Source organism: Cyprinodon tularosa, unplaced genomic scaffold (genome assembly GCF_016077235.1).
Source record: "Cyprinodon tularosa strain WSP-4 unplaced genomic scaffold, ASM1607723v1 ctg808, whole genome shotgun sequence".
Classification (NCBI taxonomy): Eukaryota; Metazoa; Chordata; class Actinopteri; order Cyprinodontiformes; family Cyprinodontidae; genus Cyprinodon; species Cyprinodon tularosa.
In genome coordinates, this window is record NW_024039572.1 from 91835 (window position 1) to 108347 (window position 16513).

At 37.8% G+C, this 16513-nt stretch overlaps 1 protein-coding gene across 2 annotated transcripts; it reads left to right on the top strand.

The window, feature by feature from the left end:
- Positions 1–910: 910 nt before the first annotated feature.
- On the top strand, positions 911–15729 carry tbc1d23 (TBC1 domain family, member 23). 2 transcript variants are annotated; one of them, XM_038271741.1, is made up of 19 exons: positions 911–992; positions 1922–2030; positions 3635–3740; positions 4378–4582; positions 4664–4787; positions 4875–4999; positions 5080–5126; positions 5235–5338; positions 5454–5576; positions 5650–5742; positions 5832–6002; positions 6206–6248; positions 6373–6479; positions 8380–8522; positions 8730–8774; positions 10159–10250; positions 10327–10462; positions 10590–10784; positions 14000–15729. In XM_038271741.1, exons 1-19 carry the CDS (start codon positions 958–960, stop codon positions 14082–14084), a joined length of 2088 nt encoding a protein of 695 aa, XP_038127669.1. In that variant the 5' UTR covers positions 911–957; the 3' UTR covers positions 14085–15729. The 2 variants fall into 2 exon arrangements, with proteins under 2 accessions (XP_038127669.1, XP_038127670.1); XM_038271742.1 differs by lacking the exon at positions 8730–8774.
- Positions 15730–16513: the final 784 nt, after the last annotated feature.

The window sequence follows — 16513 nt, forward strand, 5'->3', positions numbered from 1 at the left end:
TTTTCTATGCATATTACCCTGTTTCTAAGGTCTTAAAAAGAAAAAGGATGGTTTGGTAGATGGTATTTTCTGTAATGCTAGAAGAATTCTTGTTTAACGTCTTTAGTCATCTCTTTCAGGTTTTTCCCTTCTTTTATGACATACTCTGTCTTATATTCAAGTTCAAATAGCCTTCAACTCATTCATATCTGTAAATTATGCAGTTAGTGATGCCCTCAAGCCAGCACAATTGATTTAAGAGTTTATCTTCCATATACGGTAGCTTAATTTCTTTCTCTCCTTATGTACAGCGTCTTAAATTTTTTAAATTTATTTATTTTTACTTTTCCAGGAAGGTTTTTGAGGCATTCTATACTGAGAAGGTAACCAACCTTTTTTTTTTAAATAAGGACTGATGGCCTTTCTCTTCAGAGTAGCCCATCCATGTCTTCTGCCTCATGACTGGGTGGGAGAAGAGAACAAAGGTGAAAGATTATATAGAAATGATAAAATATGTAAAAAGGAAAAACTTATTGCTTACACAGGAAACGGATCACTATTTTAAATTTTAGAAAAAATTTATTTTGTGGGTTGGGGGGCAAAATATGTACAAATATGGCTGCAAGGACCACTCTTTGGACAAAGCTAGTCTCTAATGAACGAAGAAAAAGTAGTATTTAAAGTAAATATTGTATTTTTACAAAAAAAAATAACCAACATGTTTGCCTTTTATTCATATAGGGGGTTGTATAACCTACTATGTAGTTAAAGTGTCCCTAATGCAAGCCTAAACAATATATATTAAATAAAAATATATTTTTTTAAATTAAAATATATATATTATATATAAAATATAAAAAAATATATATATATAAAATATAAAAAAAATATTAATTAATCTCGGCAGCTCATTAGTGACAGCTGCGGGACGTACCGCCGTGGTGACGCGGTATGTGACGTGTCTCTGTCAACAGAACAATGGCGGATTTCGTAGAGGAAGCTCAGGGCAGCTGGTGAGTCGATTTGTTGTTGGGTTTAGATGTTTGGGGATTATAATCCAGCCACCATGAAGCAGTGTTCTCTTCCCTAGTTTGGTTTTCCCTTTAAAGTAACTAAATATTAATATATGTCGCTGCTCACCTCACTGAAGACGGTAAATCTGAGCTCAGTTTGGTAACGGTAGTTAGCCTGCTAATAGAATAACATGAGCTAAGTTACTTCCTATAAAAGCAAAGGTTAAAATGAAGGATAATAAATGAAGTGCTTTTATATGAAAATCTGTCTAGGGTTCATATTAGAGCGGATTTATCTATTTAACATATATTTCTACACTTAGTTAGCGGGAATGCTAGTAACTAGCTACATTTCCTTTAACCAAATCTCAGACCTAAAGCTATCTGTTCTCATTATATTCCAACCTGTTACGTTTAATATTTATGATATATAAAAAAATTTGGCATTTAGTGTAAGCATTAATCTGTCCATAGTAAATGTCAACCTTTATCTTCTGGAGATGTCATGAAGTTTTGGTTAACTTAAGAAGGCTTTTATCAAATGGATCAGCATATCTTATCATTTTGCTGTAAAGAAGTTTACTGACCACAGAAGAAGGCATTAAGTAGTTAAATGGCTAATAGTTAATAGTTAAATAGCCATTTCTGTTACTCTATTTATGAATACATCTGATTCATATTTAGCGTAGAAATAATTAGTTAAGATGTTATTTAGGGATGTCATTGTTTACTGCAAATTTTTACAGAAAAAATAAAACATATCTCACACTATTTGGTCTTTTAGGAAAAAAACATAAATCCCAGTTAAATTGTAAATTACAGAAAATTGGTATTTTATGCTTAATTGTTTTGCTTAATTTTTTTGGAGGATTTTTAGGGAACACAATTATTTTATATATTTTACAACTATTTGATGTTGGACTCCCCAGGGACCAGGATTTAGCCGAGGCTCTGGACTCTGGCGGGTCAGACAGTGAAATGGAGAGCATCGTGCAGATCCAAGAGCATTCAGCTGAACATAGAGCCAAGATGTGGAAGGTAAGAAGCATTTTATTTTATATATGAAGAGGCCGATGTGCTGTGCATCAAAGTATTACTCTGAAATCAATGATATACTTTTACATGTATTTATAGGATGTCTTTTCTTCAGGTTAGATGCAACCGGTGTCCACAGTTTAAAAGGAAGTAAACACTCACTACTTCCACGTGGCTCTTTGTAATTTCCACTCTGGGCTAAATTATGTCCTATTTCATACATGTGTTGCCATTTAGTCTGCTTCCTCTTCCATTTCCTGTCTGTAAAATAAATCCATTTTGTACCCATGTACCTAAACCATTGTATATTAACTATTCTTTTTATAGTTGCATAGTTTCATTTCTGCTAAAAATGAAACTATATGATATTGTCCAATAGGAGTGGGTCAACTCTTACATATACTCTGGATTAGGATTTATTATCAAACTATAATGGCGTTGAGCAGCCATCTCAGTGAATACTGAGAGAAAATATCAAAAGAGTATGAACTGTTAAAGGGATGAATCGGTGGGCAGCCTTTCCTCATGACAGGGTGGGGACAGTCTTGCACTTAATTGACATGATTTATTTTTTCTCAATTATCCTACCATATCTTGGAAATGTAAGCTTTTCATTATAAGCCTTTTTTTTATACTTATTCCTATGTTTTATATACATCTTTTACATATATGCATGGGTGCCAGTAACCAAACAGGATGAAGGCCTTTGAACTAGATCATACCTTTTAAACTACCTTTGAGCTGATACCAAGAAATTACGTCAAGCTTTTTTTATCATTATTGCTACAATCTATAAAAAAATTTATTCAAAACGTTGAATCCATAGCTTCCATTCATTGGCTACAGACCAGATAGACAAGCATTTCATGTTCAACTAATGTCGCCTTTTTACACCCCTTTCTGACACACCTTCAGTTGAAACTTTGGCTATTTTTAGAGATGAATTCCTGACATATTTATTTTTATGTGAAGCATTTAAAAACAAAACGAAAGAGGGATTATTTAGATTTAAACTCTGTTAAAGTTTTTTTTCTGTTCATTTCCAAATTAAAAACAAAATGAAATTTGGTTCTTTTGAATAAATGTTCAACTTTTTTTTTCTGTAGCTTCTGAGCCATTTAAAATAATAAACATTCAATACAATGAATAATTGAACTCTTATGATCTTTATCCGTAAGCTGAGAGATAACTTTGTGTTAACCGAAGTTTTGCCCTGGATTTTGTGACTGCTCACAGCTTTTGTTTTGTTTGACCAATGATCATTTATTTACATAGTTGTGCATTTTTGTCTGTAGGAATATATTAAGAATGTATAGAAAGCAGTTGTGTAGCATGTCAAGTGGTGTGTATAACGATGTGTAATATCAGTCATATATTGCAGATAAGCACAAAGTATAAAAAAAAATTGTTACTTAACTAAAATGAATCATTTAACCTTATTTTCTTTTGTCAGAAACTTTGACGGGTTTTTTTTTTAACCCAGCCACACACTATTTTTACCTTCTGGATCATAGAACAGAAATCTGAATCATTTATGTATCTTTACTCCCTTCAGTGTTTTACTCATGGATTGATCTCTTAGCGTTTAACTTGCTTTGTGATGACAGATTGCGCTGAATGTCTCTGGAAAAGGAGACAGCCTGTCTCCTTGGGACGGAGTGCTCGATCTACCAGAACAGACTCTCATTCACAACCGCAGTCAGCAGCTGATTGGTGAGTAACTCCTACATTTTGTAAGAAACCTTACTTATATGTTGTATGTGTAAATAAGGAATGCAGAGCATGAAGACAACAAGGTAATTAGCTTGATCTCTTAGCTGATAAACATTGATAACATTCTGGATTTTAACATTTTCAAACCAATTTGACAAAAGCAGATAAATCAAATCAAATGATAGACCTCACAAGTGAAATGATTATTTTTACTGTCATCTTTACATGGCAACAAACGGGAACTAATGTCTGAGTAAAGCATTATATTTAAATGCTAACCTCAAATAATGTTCTGCTGTGACGGTTATTAATCTGCTGCTGGAAATTAGATTATTTCTCCTAAGAGTTGGCTGAGGAAGCTACATTTTTAGCTGCCTTCTCATACCAATATTATTATCAAGACTTCATAGAATTAAAATTCTTTGAGTCTGATATCCTGACATCTCCTAGATCTGGTCAGGCTAAATATAGAACCTTTGGTAAAGATGGTTAAAAATAAAATACTCTGATCTTGACCTCCATTTTTATCTTCTTTATTACTTAAGATAACTTGTTGTCTGTAGTTTGGTTGGATGAACATGTTAAGTGTTCAGGAGTAAAGCTTATCAAACCTCTCGCCCTTTCCTGCCGTGTTTAGATCAGCTGGGAGTTTCAGAGGAAGAGGGGCGCGAACTGGTGTCTGATGTCGAGTCTGTCATCACTTTCTACTGCAAGTCTCGTAACATCACCTTCAGCCCAGATCTCAGCCTGCCTCACCTGCTTAAACCCCTGCTGGGGCTAAAGTTACCGCGCAGCGATCTCTACAACTGTTTCTACGCCATCATGAACAAATACATCCCCAGGTAAACCTCCTAAACATGGCTGTCTTTTTACCTCCAGTCACAAGGCAGGCTTCATCATCAGCCAGGTGTGTTTTGTTTCAGGGAGTGTGTGCCGAACGGACGACCCTTCCACCTGTACAGACTGTTGCTGCAGTATCACGAACCGGAGCTGTGCTCCTTTCTGGACACCAAAAAGATCACTCCTGACTCCTACGCCATCAACTGGGTACGCCAGGACTGCCAGGACGGGTCTGACGATGCTTCTCCTTCTGCCGTTTTTTACTAAAGTGAGTTTTGTTTGTTTTTCTTTCAGCTGGGGAGTCTGTTTTCCAGTCACTGCAGGCCTGAGGTCACTCAGGCTTTGTGGGACTCATACCTCCAACAGGCTGATCCTTTCCTCATCTTCTTCCTCATGCTCATCATCCTCGTCAATGCCAAGTAGGTATCTGTTAGCAGTTAGCCATGAAATCGTTAACGGCTTGGTTTCAGTTCTGAACATGTGTTTATTCACTCTTTAGAGAAACCATCCTTACAGAAGTTGGAGACAGCAAAGAGGACATCATCAGTCAGTTTGTTTGCCTGACATGTTTGAATCTGTTCAGATTTCGTTTTATTTTTTTATTTTTTTTATCTTTATTAAAATTATTCCTTTTTTCTTCTTTTTTGGTTTCAGAAACATTGGAAATGTCCCCCTCCCTCCTGGAAGCAGAAGACATTGAAGATTTGTTTTCATTGGCCCAGCATTACCAGAGCAAAACCCCTCTGTCACTCAGAAAGGTAATGCGCTGTGTATAGATAATGGCCCTGAAGCATACAATGGAACTTAGTATAAAAGAAGTCTAATTAAAGAAGCGTACTGAAAGAGCTTGTTTTCGTTTCATCTTTGTTTTAGATGAATCAGAATCTGTTTGGTAGCAGCCTGGTGGCTCTTAAAGAGGAGGATACTGACCTGAGTCAGGCTCTGTGCCTCCCTGTGTCTGTCCCTGAAATCCTGCAGGCCAACCAGCTTCAACAGGTGAGTGACACAGACTTTTTTAACCACTTCCAAGCAAGCTGTGTCTGTAGGACTTGTGATTTGTGATGTTTAGGACGGGGTGCGTTTCTTTGTGGTGGATTGCCGACCTGCAGAGCAGTACAATGCTGGACACCTGTCCACAGCCTTCCACCTGGATTCTGACCTGGTGAGAGACACTAACGGTGTTTGACATTACATAAAAACCTTTCGATGAATATTGATGTTTCTCCCTAAACATTTGTTGTCTTCCCTCAGATGCTCCAGAACCCCTCTGAGTTTGCTCTGTCTGTGAAGTCTCTGTTGGAGGCGCAGAAGCAGTCTTTAGAGTCGGGCTCCATCGCCAGCGGAGAGCACCTGTGCTTCATGGGCAGTGGGAGAGAAGAGGAGGACATGTACATGAACATGGTGCTGGCTCATTTCCTACAGGTGAGGAGCTGAGCGCGGAGTTTGTTCAAAAATAGGCCAAACAATGCAGAACACTGAGGAAAAGGGAGGAGCCTATCTTTATAAGAGATAAATTAATTGTATAAATACATATGCTGGTTTAATAAAAGCATCTCTATCATTGTTTTCCTTTGTTGTTGATCTTATTCCTAATTTAAATATTACCTGAATATGTTTGTTTTCAGAAAAACAAAGAATATGTGAGCATTGCTAAGGGAGGCTTTATGGGTAAGTAGCTTAAAATCATATGTTTATTATTTTTTTCTGTTTATCTCTGTTTTTAACATCAATTAGATTTTTATGGCCATTTTAATGTGTTGCAATAAGTGCGTAAACATTTGTGTCATTTCAGCTCTGCAGAAGCACCTGGTAGACATGAACGTTGAAGGCCTGGACTCCTCATACATGAACTGGATCGTCAGCACATCTGGATCTCACAGCAGCCTCTGCTCTGTCGACGTAGGTGTAAATGAAAGAAGGAAACCAGTGTCTAGTAATCTACTAATTAGATTTGCTGTAACAGACCAACACACAGGAGTGTCACTGAAGTAAAAAGAAATGATGCATGGTTTTACTAATAATCTACAACGTAAACAGAAATACTTCCAAACTTGGAATTTTCTGTATTTTCCCCATTTTTTACAAAAATCTAAATTGAGATTTTTCTTTACCAAAAAGTATGATTTTTCCATTTCCCTCTGCATTAATCACAAGCATAACTTCTAGTTCACATACATGGATCTGTGCGTTGCAGCAAACCAATTTAACCCTTTAAAGTCCGATCCAAGAATAAAACAAAACAGAAAATTACTTTTTTTTGGTTTGAATTCCTTATTTGCCCTTTTAACAAAATATGTAAAAAGAAAAAACAAAAATAGATTTTTTTATGTTAATAATTTATTACTATGCGATAAGTCAAAATTATTTTTTGTGTAGTCTTCTGCCCTCTGTTATCAGGTATATCTGATTGTGTACAATAGGATTTTGAGCAAAGTTTTTACAATTAAATTATGCAAAAGGTGTCAGATGCAAAACATTTCAGAAACCGTATGTATCAAGTATGATACATTTGGCATTAAAGGGTTAAAGCAAGTTACCAGAGCTGAACCCTCCTCCCCCATTTCCATTTCTTGAACACACCAATATTTCTGTGAGCACAATTTAATTACATGTCTGAAATCTGTAGGATCTGGAACATTAAACTCATCAAGAAAGGAAAAAAAATCACAAATCCAGTTTTTATGGAAGAGTAAGTTGCTGTGTCCTGATTCAATATTGATGCTGGCAATTGGTCCGATATCAGCCGAAAAAAGAACACTAGAATAAATCGATATCCTTCTATATCTCTTAATTGAAAGTTAATCGAAACTTTTTTTTTTCTGTGCGCTTTTGTTTAAAGTTTCTGCAACTCTTTGGTGAATAACAAATGAGTAGGTTGTTCCCATACCTTATGCTGTTAAGATTGGTTCTCTGTTTGGGAAATAACACTTGATCAAGCTTTTTCTATCAATCCACAATATAAAATGCATAATAAAAGTATGTATGATGAATGTTGATATCTCAGATCAGTATCAGTAAATACTTAAAAGTATAGTGGAGGATGTTCACGAATTTGTGAAAACAATCGCCCTATCCACTTTGAGGAAAAAAAATAATTCACATGGGCAACCCTGTACCCACGCTCGAGAGGGAATGCTTATTAAACCCGTGAGAGAGCGTGCACGAGCCCATTGCTTCTCTTGCACGCTCTGTTTAAAAGTTGCTGTTTGCATCGCTCATACAAGCTTGCTTTCCAAAAGATTTGCAGTTTTTCCGCTATGTCAGACTCTCCACCGGTAAGTGAAAATGGGGACGAGCACGTAGGACGGCCTTACGTAAACATATCATTAGAATGACTGACAGTTAGGAGGACCACTTATTTTGGTGATCCAACCAGAAAAAGAACACCCACCACTATACCTTTAAAGCTGCAATATACATATCAGACATCCCTTGGAGTCAGCTTAAGAAGGCCTTACCAAAACATGTACTGGATGTTTTTGTTCTTTACAAACAGGGGAAAAGGCCAAAGAGTAAAAAAAAAACAAAACATTGCATTTATTTGAAAAGATTCTGGGAAGATATCAATCCTTTTTCTTTAAATTATCTTAATGCTGCCACTTCCTGATTGATCTGTCTCACTACTTGAAATCCTTGCCAAATACATTTCTACTCGTAGCTTGACTTAATGAGAAATACTTTAATGCTCTTTCAAGTTGCTCTGTATTTTCTTTTTTTGTTGTTTTTTGCAGGTTTTAGAAGCTGCATTTCTATTTTTTTTTCATCTGTTGCTTCTTTTTTTGTTTTTCCAACAACACAGGGAGAGTCTTTGAGCAGCCCTGGAGACGGTAAAGGTGTGAAGTCTCTAGTCAACAAAATGACCTTTGCTCTCAAGTCCAAGTCGGTGAACGTAAAAGAGAAAATGATAAGCTTCATCGAGAACACCTCTGCACCTGTAGACAAGTAGGCCGCTTATTCTCTCTTCTTCATTAACTATGTTTGTAACGCACTCTAACTATTTTAATGAATCTTGAAACCTGACTAAACACTTAATTCTGTTTAATTAGAATTAATTATCACTGCTTTTGACATTAGTTGAATGTGTCAGTAGGGGTTTTGTAGTTTTGTTGTCACTTTAAATTAAAGTCCCTGTGCCTTATTTTACACTAGAATATCTTTCAATCTGCCTTGGCCAGAGAAGGTGATCCCAGATCGGTAAGAGCTCCCAAATATCCAGCTGTGTGTCCCGAGCATGCCCACTGGCTCTAGAAGAACACCTGTCCCCTGAGACACATCCAAGCATGCCTAGTGCCAACATCTCTGCTCACTCTGCTCACTCAACATAAGCTAACACTGCAGTGAGGGCCAGCTCTGTAAGGATCTGTTCTTCATGCTTTCACTAACATTAACAGAAGCTGCAGCAGAGTATCTGATCACCATAACGTCACGTCTTACTGACTCTTTTCTTTCTCAGAGAGGCTGAGGCATTTCAGGGTCTGCTTCAGCTGTTGGCTTCTACATGAAACTCCTAATAGTGCATCTCAGTTTATTACAGTAATGCTGGAAAGTTCATTTATTTGAGTAATTCTGTTCAAAAAGTTAAATATTTAGAGCATTTATTTCTGTTGATCTGGTTATTAAAGTCATAGGGAAGTCATATTTAAATGTCAAAATTCATTCTGGCTTAAACATGTATATAAATGTACTCTTTATCAGACGATATTGTCTCAAAATTTAGAAAATTTCTACTTAAAAAAAAAAAAAAAATGGCTGTCTAATAGAAATACGAAGAAAAAGACCAGATTTACTGATAGGATGATGGCGCCCACTAAAGCATGGCTGAAATAGGGAAATATCTAATGTGTAATTACATCGATAAACATTCCCGTGCATTTTAGTTGTTTTTACTTAATGGAAATAACACAATTGCAAAACTTTTCATTTTCAAAACTAGCAGAATACCAACATAGTATTAAGCACATTTGTAACGGAAACTCAGCCAGTGACCGTCTTACTGACATCTGTCACATCAGGGGTTTTCCCTATCATTGTTTAGGCCATAAAATAAACATTTCTTCCATAAAGCTCATTTTCGTTGGCCTTATGTGGCTTTCAGAGCTTCTTAGAAACAAAGTTATGACTTCCAACTACATGTGAGCCATAATCATCAATGTAAACAGAAATAAATGCTAAAAATGCAATGTTATGTGTAATAAGGTGATGATTTAAACTTTTTAAGCTGAATTACCAGAATAAATCTAATTTCAGATGTGCCAGCAGTCTCTTTCCATTTCAGTGTCTTCCTTACATGATAGTCGGGGCTATGCAGATAGTTGGAAGCTAAACTGATGCTGTGATTTGTTGCTGAATAGCCCTGAGTATCACATGCTAATCCGTTACCTAACAAACCTGTAAGTTTCTCGCTTAACTTGTCATATTTAACAGCATCACCTGCAGCAGCAGAGGGCTCATGATTCTCACAGCAGACTGAGAGTCTTCATGTCATTGCTTTATGTGTGCAAGCTGGGTGTCTTCTTTCTCCCAAAAGCGTTTATCTGCTAAGATCACAGAGCGCGGTGCTTTGTTTCTCCCTGAACAGACACGTGAGCAGCAGCGACCGCGTTGGAAAACCGTATCGAGGGGTGAAGCCCGTCTTCAGCATCGGTGACGAAGAGGAGTACGACGACACAGGTAAGTAAAGGTTAAAACTGGGTGGAAAAATCTATTTAAGGAATCAAATTGGCAGCATGTGTTTATTTCTTAACAGATGAGATTGACAGCTCTTCGATATCGGACGACGACCGTAAGGAGATTGTAAACATTCAGACGTGGATAAACAAGCCAGACATCAAACACCACATTCCCTGTAATGAAGTCAAAGAAACGGGTCACATGTTTCCCAGGTGAGCCCCATCAGCTGGCTCTTATGGAAACAGATACCTTTCCTTTTTTTAAAACATCACAGCCTTTAAAGCAAAGAGAAATGACAAATCCTTTAACTCTTTGTGGGTTTTTTGTGTTTTTTTTCAGTCACTTGTTGATCACAGCGACTCACATGTACTGCCTTAGAGAGATTGCCTCCAGGAAAGGATTCGCTTACATCCAGTCCAGACAAGCACTGAGCTCAGTGGTGAAGATCACATCCAAAAAGAAACACCCAGAACTCATTACTTTCAAATTTGGAACCAACAACTCGGCTGGAGTGGAAATATCTGCAGTTGAGAGGTGAATCATCAACTCTTTTTTTCATTTTTTTTTTATACAATTTAAATTAAACAGCTCACTGAGACATCAAGATAAAAGTAGTTCTACAAAACATACAGTAAATACAATTTTTGTCTTTTATTTTTTGCAAATTGGAGAAAGGAGAGTGTCACTTTGATCCAACTATTTGTTGTTATTCTAATAGACACTCTAAAAGTCAACTCTCTCCTGGTTTTGATTGTTTTTGGGTTTTTTTAATGGAGGACGATACTCTTTTACAGAGTATTCAAATTTCTTAATGAGTTGTTCTGACAGCCTGTTCATGAATCTTGAAACCTTTTGTAGCTGGCTCTCGGTCTCATTGCAACATTCAGACGAGAACCATTCTTATAGAAAGCACCTTACCCTTATTCATTGGATAGTCAGATAGTGAACTGTGATCCATGGGAGTTGGCTCAGAGCTCCTACGCCTGGCGGTGTTTCCAGGGCGGGGCCTCCTTTTACAGTTGTCTCCTTGAACCCCAGTTCAAGGAGACAGACTCACACTGAGCCTGGTTCTGCTGGAGGATTCTTTGGGGTAAAAGGGACTTTTTCCTCTCCACTGTCGCTACAAGCATGCTTAGTGTGAGGGATTGCATTTAAGTTAATGAGTCGTTGCAATCAACAGGTTTTCCTTAGATAGAAAACTTTGAATTAATTTGACTGTATGAACTTGTTGACTAGTAAAGTGCCTTGAGATGACGTGTGTTGTGAATTGGCGCTATATAAATAAACTGAATTGAAATTAAATTGATCCATCACTCCGGAGAACGCCATGTCATTGCTGTAGAGTCCAGTGGCTGAATAATTTACACCGCTTTTTTTCTTTGTATTGCGCTTACAGCTTGGATGCAGCTGCTCATCCATAGTGACCCATTCTATGAAGCTCTCTACCAACTGATCTTTAAGCTAACCTGAAGGATACATGAATTTGGGGGACTATGCAGAAAGATTTTCTGCTGCTTCTGATTCAAAAGTTGACATTACGTAGTACTATTTCTTGGCTGAGCTGTCATTGTTTCCACTTTGTGACATTGCCACTAACAGTTGATGCATATTGTCACAGTCATCTTTGAGCTTCATAGTCTCCTAATGCCATTGTTCATCTTGTTCAATGCTAGTTTCCTCTTGCTTTACATGCGATTCTGTTCTTTTATGTATCCAGTGAGCTTTGGTTTCAGGCCTTCATTGTAGCTCCAATGGGAATCTGAAATGGTGTGACGTAAAAATCTGTTCTCTAACAAAGGTAGTATCTTTGAGTGCTGCAGTGTAAAGGGCTTTTTGTCCTCCCGCAGCAGTGTGTCGCGGTTACTTGTCGCTGATATGTTTGATTTATGCCCGATATTGAAGCGTGGTCTGTGCTGTTATTCCACGCCACAATACAAGAGGGACAATCCCCAACCAGCTGTGGGTCTAGATACGGCCGAGGCGGTGAAGAAGTGGGGGCAAGTTTGTGTGACAATGGAGGGACATGAGGGTGAAAAAGAGCGGGGATCCAGGTGGAAAAAGGGTCCCAGCGTTCTCTGCACCTCGCTCTTCTAGCTGGTCCAACTTCATGAGTCGTTTTCCACAATGAGGCTCATACAAACAAAACAAGCCGGTATGGTACCAAACAGGAAATCACATAGTGTAGAGCGGATGTAGATTTGACCAATCAGAGGCCTCCTGTCTGTGGTCACCTACAATTTTGGAGAGGTGCAGCAGAGTGTCTGCGGAAGGGGCGGGGCACATTTGCATTCACTGCGACACACGCAGACGACCTGGTTTCTGAGCATAAACCAGCCTTTAGAGGTTAACAGGGTTCACACATGTAAAAAAATTTATAAATATAAATACATTTTTAAAGCATTCACCCCCCATTGAGCATGACAGCAGGTAGGATTGTCTGTGACATACGTAGTTATTTAAAAAGTGACTTGGGCGTTTCTTGCATACATTACTGGTAGAATTGTCCACTATACCTTTTGAAGAAGTGAGGAAACAAGACTAGACTGGTTGCATCGTTTTACAGTAACATCAAGAAGCTCCCGAGAGCGACTTATTCTGTCAGAAAAGTTTGTTGAATTAGCCTCCATGGCCAGGTGATGGAAGTGAGAGGAAGACATGATTTTTTTTTTTTTTTTTTAGATGGCGGAGCAGAGCTTTTGGCAACCAGCTCATCTACCAGCTTTGCATATCCAGAGATTATTGCCAGAATTGTTGCCATTACTTCTTTGCGAAGTTCCATCAAATTGGATGGGGAGCTTCTGAATTTGGAATTTTCTTTTAGATTTAATTAAGATTAGGACTTTGACTAGGCCATTCTAACACTTGAATTAAGCTTTTATTTCAACCAGCTTCCCTCTCTAAATAAAAGTATACCCACCATATCCTAAGATGTTGTCTTCAGAGATTTGGAGTGTTACTATCAACCAAGCAGTATCCTACTTATACACCTCCTTCCACATGTTGGCTAGGTCCCTACATGGGAGGTGGTATATAATCTTTGAATAACCGTTCTTTTCTTGGTTCTCTTCCATAAAGCAGTTAATTGTTCAACCACTGGTGACAACAGTGCTCCACATTTTCCCATCACATTTTAATATGCCTGAGATCTTTTAATAAAATCTTTGTATTTTATTCAGGCAGTAAAGCCTAGGTCACATTAGTTGCATCCGATTTTTTTTTTTTTTTCAATCTCCAATCAAATTAATTTTTTTCATGTTGCACTGACTGCATATAGATTGAGTGCAGGGTGAGCAGATCTGCGCAGTTTCCCCCCACTTCTCTCTTTGTGCCTCTCAAATCGAAGCAATTTCCCACAACTGATAGGAACGGATTATTTGAGAAAAAAAACGACAAGCCATAAAGCAAAGCCCTGACTAAATGAGTCTGTCCAGCATCCCTTAAACCCATGAAATTCCTGCATAGTCCTACTAAAGGAGACCTGTGGTCTCAGAGTCATGCAAGCCCCCTGCAGGAAGTCGTGTCAGGCGTGATCATCCCCATTGACTTTCCATGAGCGCTAAACGCCACAACCTCGTACACCATTTTCTGTCGGATCCAACGTAAAATCTTACTTTGTGTTTTTATGGCTTAAGGTCTTGATACAAACATCATTCAGATCTATTCAGTAAAAACTGTTTAAATGTTTATATTTCCACCTGTTTGTTGTTCTGAAGGCTTTGACTCTAACCCTAATGTTTTCATTCCACCAGATATTTGATACCAAATGCAGGAGATGCCACAAAAGTCATCAAGCAGCAGATCATGAAGGTCTTAGATGCGCTGGAGAGCTCGTAAGTGGAGAAAATCAGAGTCCCTAAGGGAGGTCTGGGTCACAGCTGATGACATAAACTGTAAGAGTCGTCGTCTCCTCCTGCTCTCCCATTGGATGTCCTCCATCCTGGACAGATCCCAGTGCAGTGTTCTACTCTGACGCCCCATGTCTCCGTCTGGGACATCTGGACACATTGCCCAACAGTAGACCTGCGTCTAAGGCCGCCTGTGTTCAAAAAAATAGGTGCTCCAAAGTCGTCCAACCATTTACCTGTGACTAATTTATAAAATATTGGTTATGTTGTGTGTTGTTTCTAAGGGGAAACCGAGTCAGTGCAGTTTGGCTTTGATGTTGCTCTGGCCTTAACGTAGCACACTGGCCAACCAGTGGCAGACCTATAACAGACTCCAGCATCACAGCTCCAACTCTTTGGTTTTCTTTCAAGTGATTCTGCATTTTCCTTTACACACTAATTAAACTTATTGTCCTTCATTCCAGTAGAAACGCATCAGCTGAGCTTAGACGTAAAGATCTACGTCCTGATAAAGGAAAGGTGAAGCTGATGCATTAGTTTTTTTGTTAAGTTTTCTTCTTTTCCATCAGGTATAAGAATGAAATTATTCAAGGGTGTTGATTATATATTTAATGTATATACTTTGAGACATGCTCTGTCAAAACAAATTGACAAAATGGTTATGAAAGCATAGCCTTATTGACAGAATATAGGAAGAGTCTGGAACCATCTGGAGCTGTTTGAAACATCTCTTTGCTCCTGCAGTAAAAACGTTTTCTTTTGAGTGAATCTGATTTATTCACGGTTCTTAAATTTAGTGATGGATCGATTTCACCTCTTAGCAGTTTGATGTAGCTCTCAGAAAACAGCCTCCAGAGGCCCTTTGGGCCACATTAGGATCACTCAGTGATTGTAGTCAATGAGAAACTCAGATATTTACATTAAAAAAGTGTTTCTCTCCTTATGCTTACCTCCCCGACTCTCATAGGAAACATGTTGTGGTACAAAGGGCTGTGCTTCCCTCCCAGAAGGAATAAAATATTAACTAACTGGTTTGGTTTGCAGATTACTTTTTTTTTTTTTTTTTTTTTTTTTTTTGGTTAAGTCAGAAAACGGCTTCAGTTTGCTTGTGTCTGGCCTTATAAGGCTGGGATGTAATTTCAGACTCCAGTAGTGGCCACTTTACGTGGTAACATGCAGTTTATTTAGTTTTACATTTGCTCTTGCTTGCTTATGCATTTGCTTTACGGTTACCTGTGCAGGAAGCACGGGTAGCCATCAGAGTGTAAATTTCCGTTCCTAGAGCGCTCTCTAAACTATTTATTTTTAATCACCATAATATAGACTAAAGACTCTTGAGAAATGATGAGAACGCTAAACTTGAATCAAAAGGTCTTGATCAGGTTTGTCTTTAGTCCGTTCTGTTCTTCTATTCATTCTTCTAGTCATTCATTGTGTTGTAATGTACATTACATCAGTTTTCAGTATTCCCGCTGACTGGAACATCCGTGATTTGGAGTCTTTCCATCACTCTGTAACATTAACAGGATGGCACCACTATATTGAAGTACATATAATTACTTTGCACCTTACTGTACTGCTTTTGTTTTTCTAAACATTTCCGTTTTTAATAAATGGAGATTATTGGACTGCAATTGTCTCTGTGTTTTTTTTTAAAAGAAAATTAGGTCCCTACTAAAAAATGTATTGCTATCTTTTAGGACATCTCATAAGGTTTATAATGAGGTTAGATGGTGCAACTCTGTTACAGCCAATCCAACCTCAGTTGAGTTCTATTTCATTCAGAGATGGGAAGTAACGAAGTACAAATACTTCGTTACTGTACTCAAGTAGATTTTTCTGATATTTTTACTTTACTTTACTACTTATTTTTATGGCGACTTTTTACTTCTACTCCTTACATTTTTACACAAATATCTGTACTTTCTACTCCTTACATTTTAAAAAATTGGCTCGTTACTTTAGTTTTGAATCATTTCAATGGAGTTACCGTTATTTTTCACGTCATCAATACCAAATTCAATCTAATTGGATGGGAATCTACGTTGCATTTGACACACCACTACAAGATGAATCGACAGATTCGGCGGTATTCATTGGCGGCAAATCATTGCAGCTTGGTGGCGGTGGCGTTAGCATAGTAGCATGGACGACGAGTTGACTGAAAATGAACACAACAGAGATCTAGTCCTATTGGCAGACATCCACTTAAAATGTAGGCAACGGCATGAAAAAAGTGGTTTCTACTTTTACTTTTATACTTTAAGTAAATTTACAAGCCTGTACTTTGTTACTTTTACTTGAGTAAAGAAGTTTAATCAGTACTTCCACTTTTACCAGAGTATTTTTAACACAAGTATCTGTACTTTTACTCAAGTACAGAAAGTGAGTACTTTTGCCATCTCTGATTTCATTAGA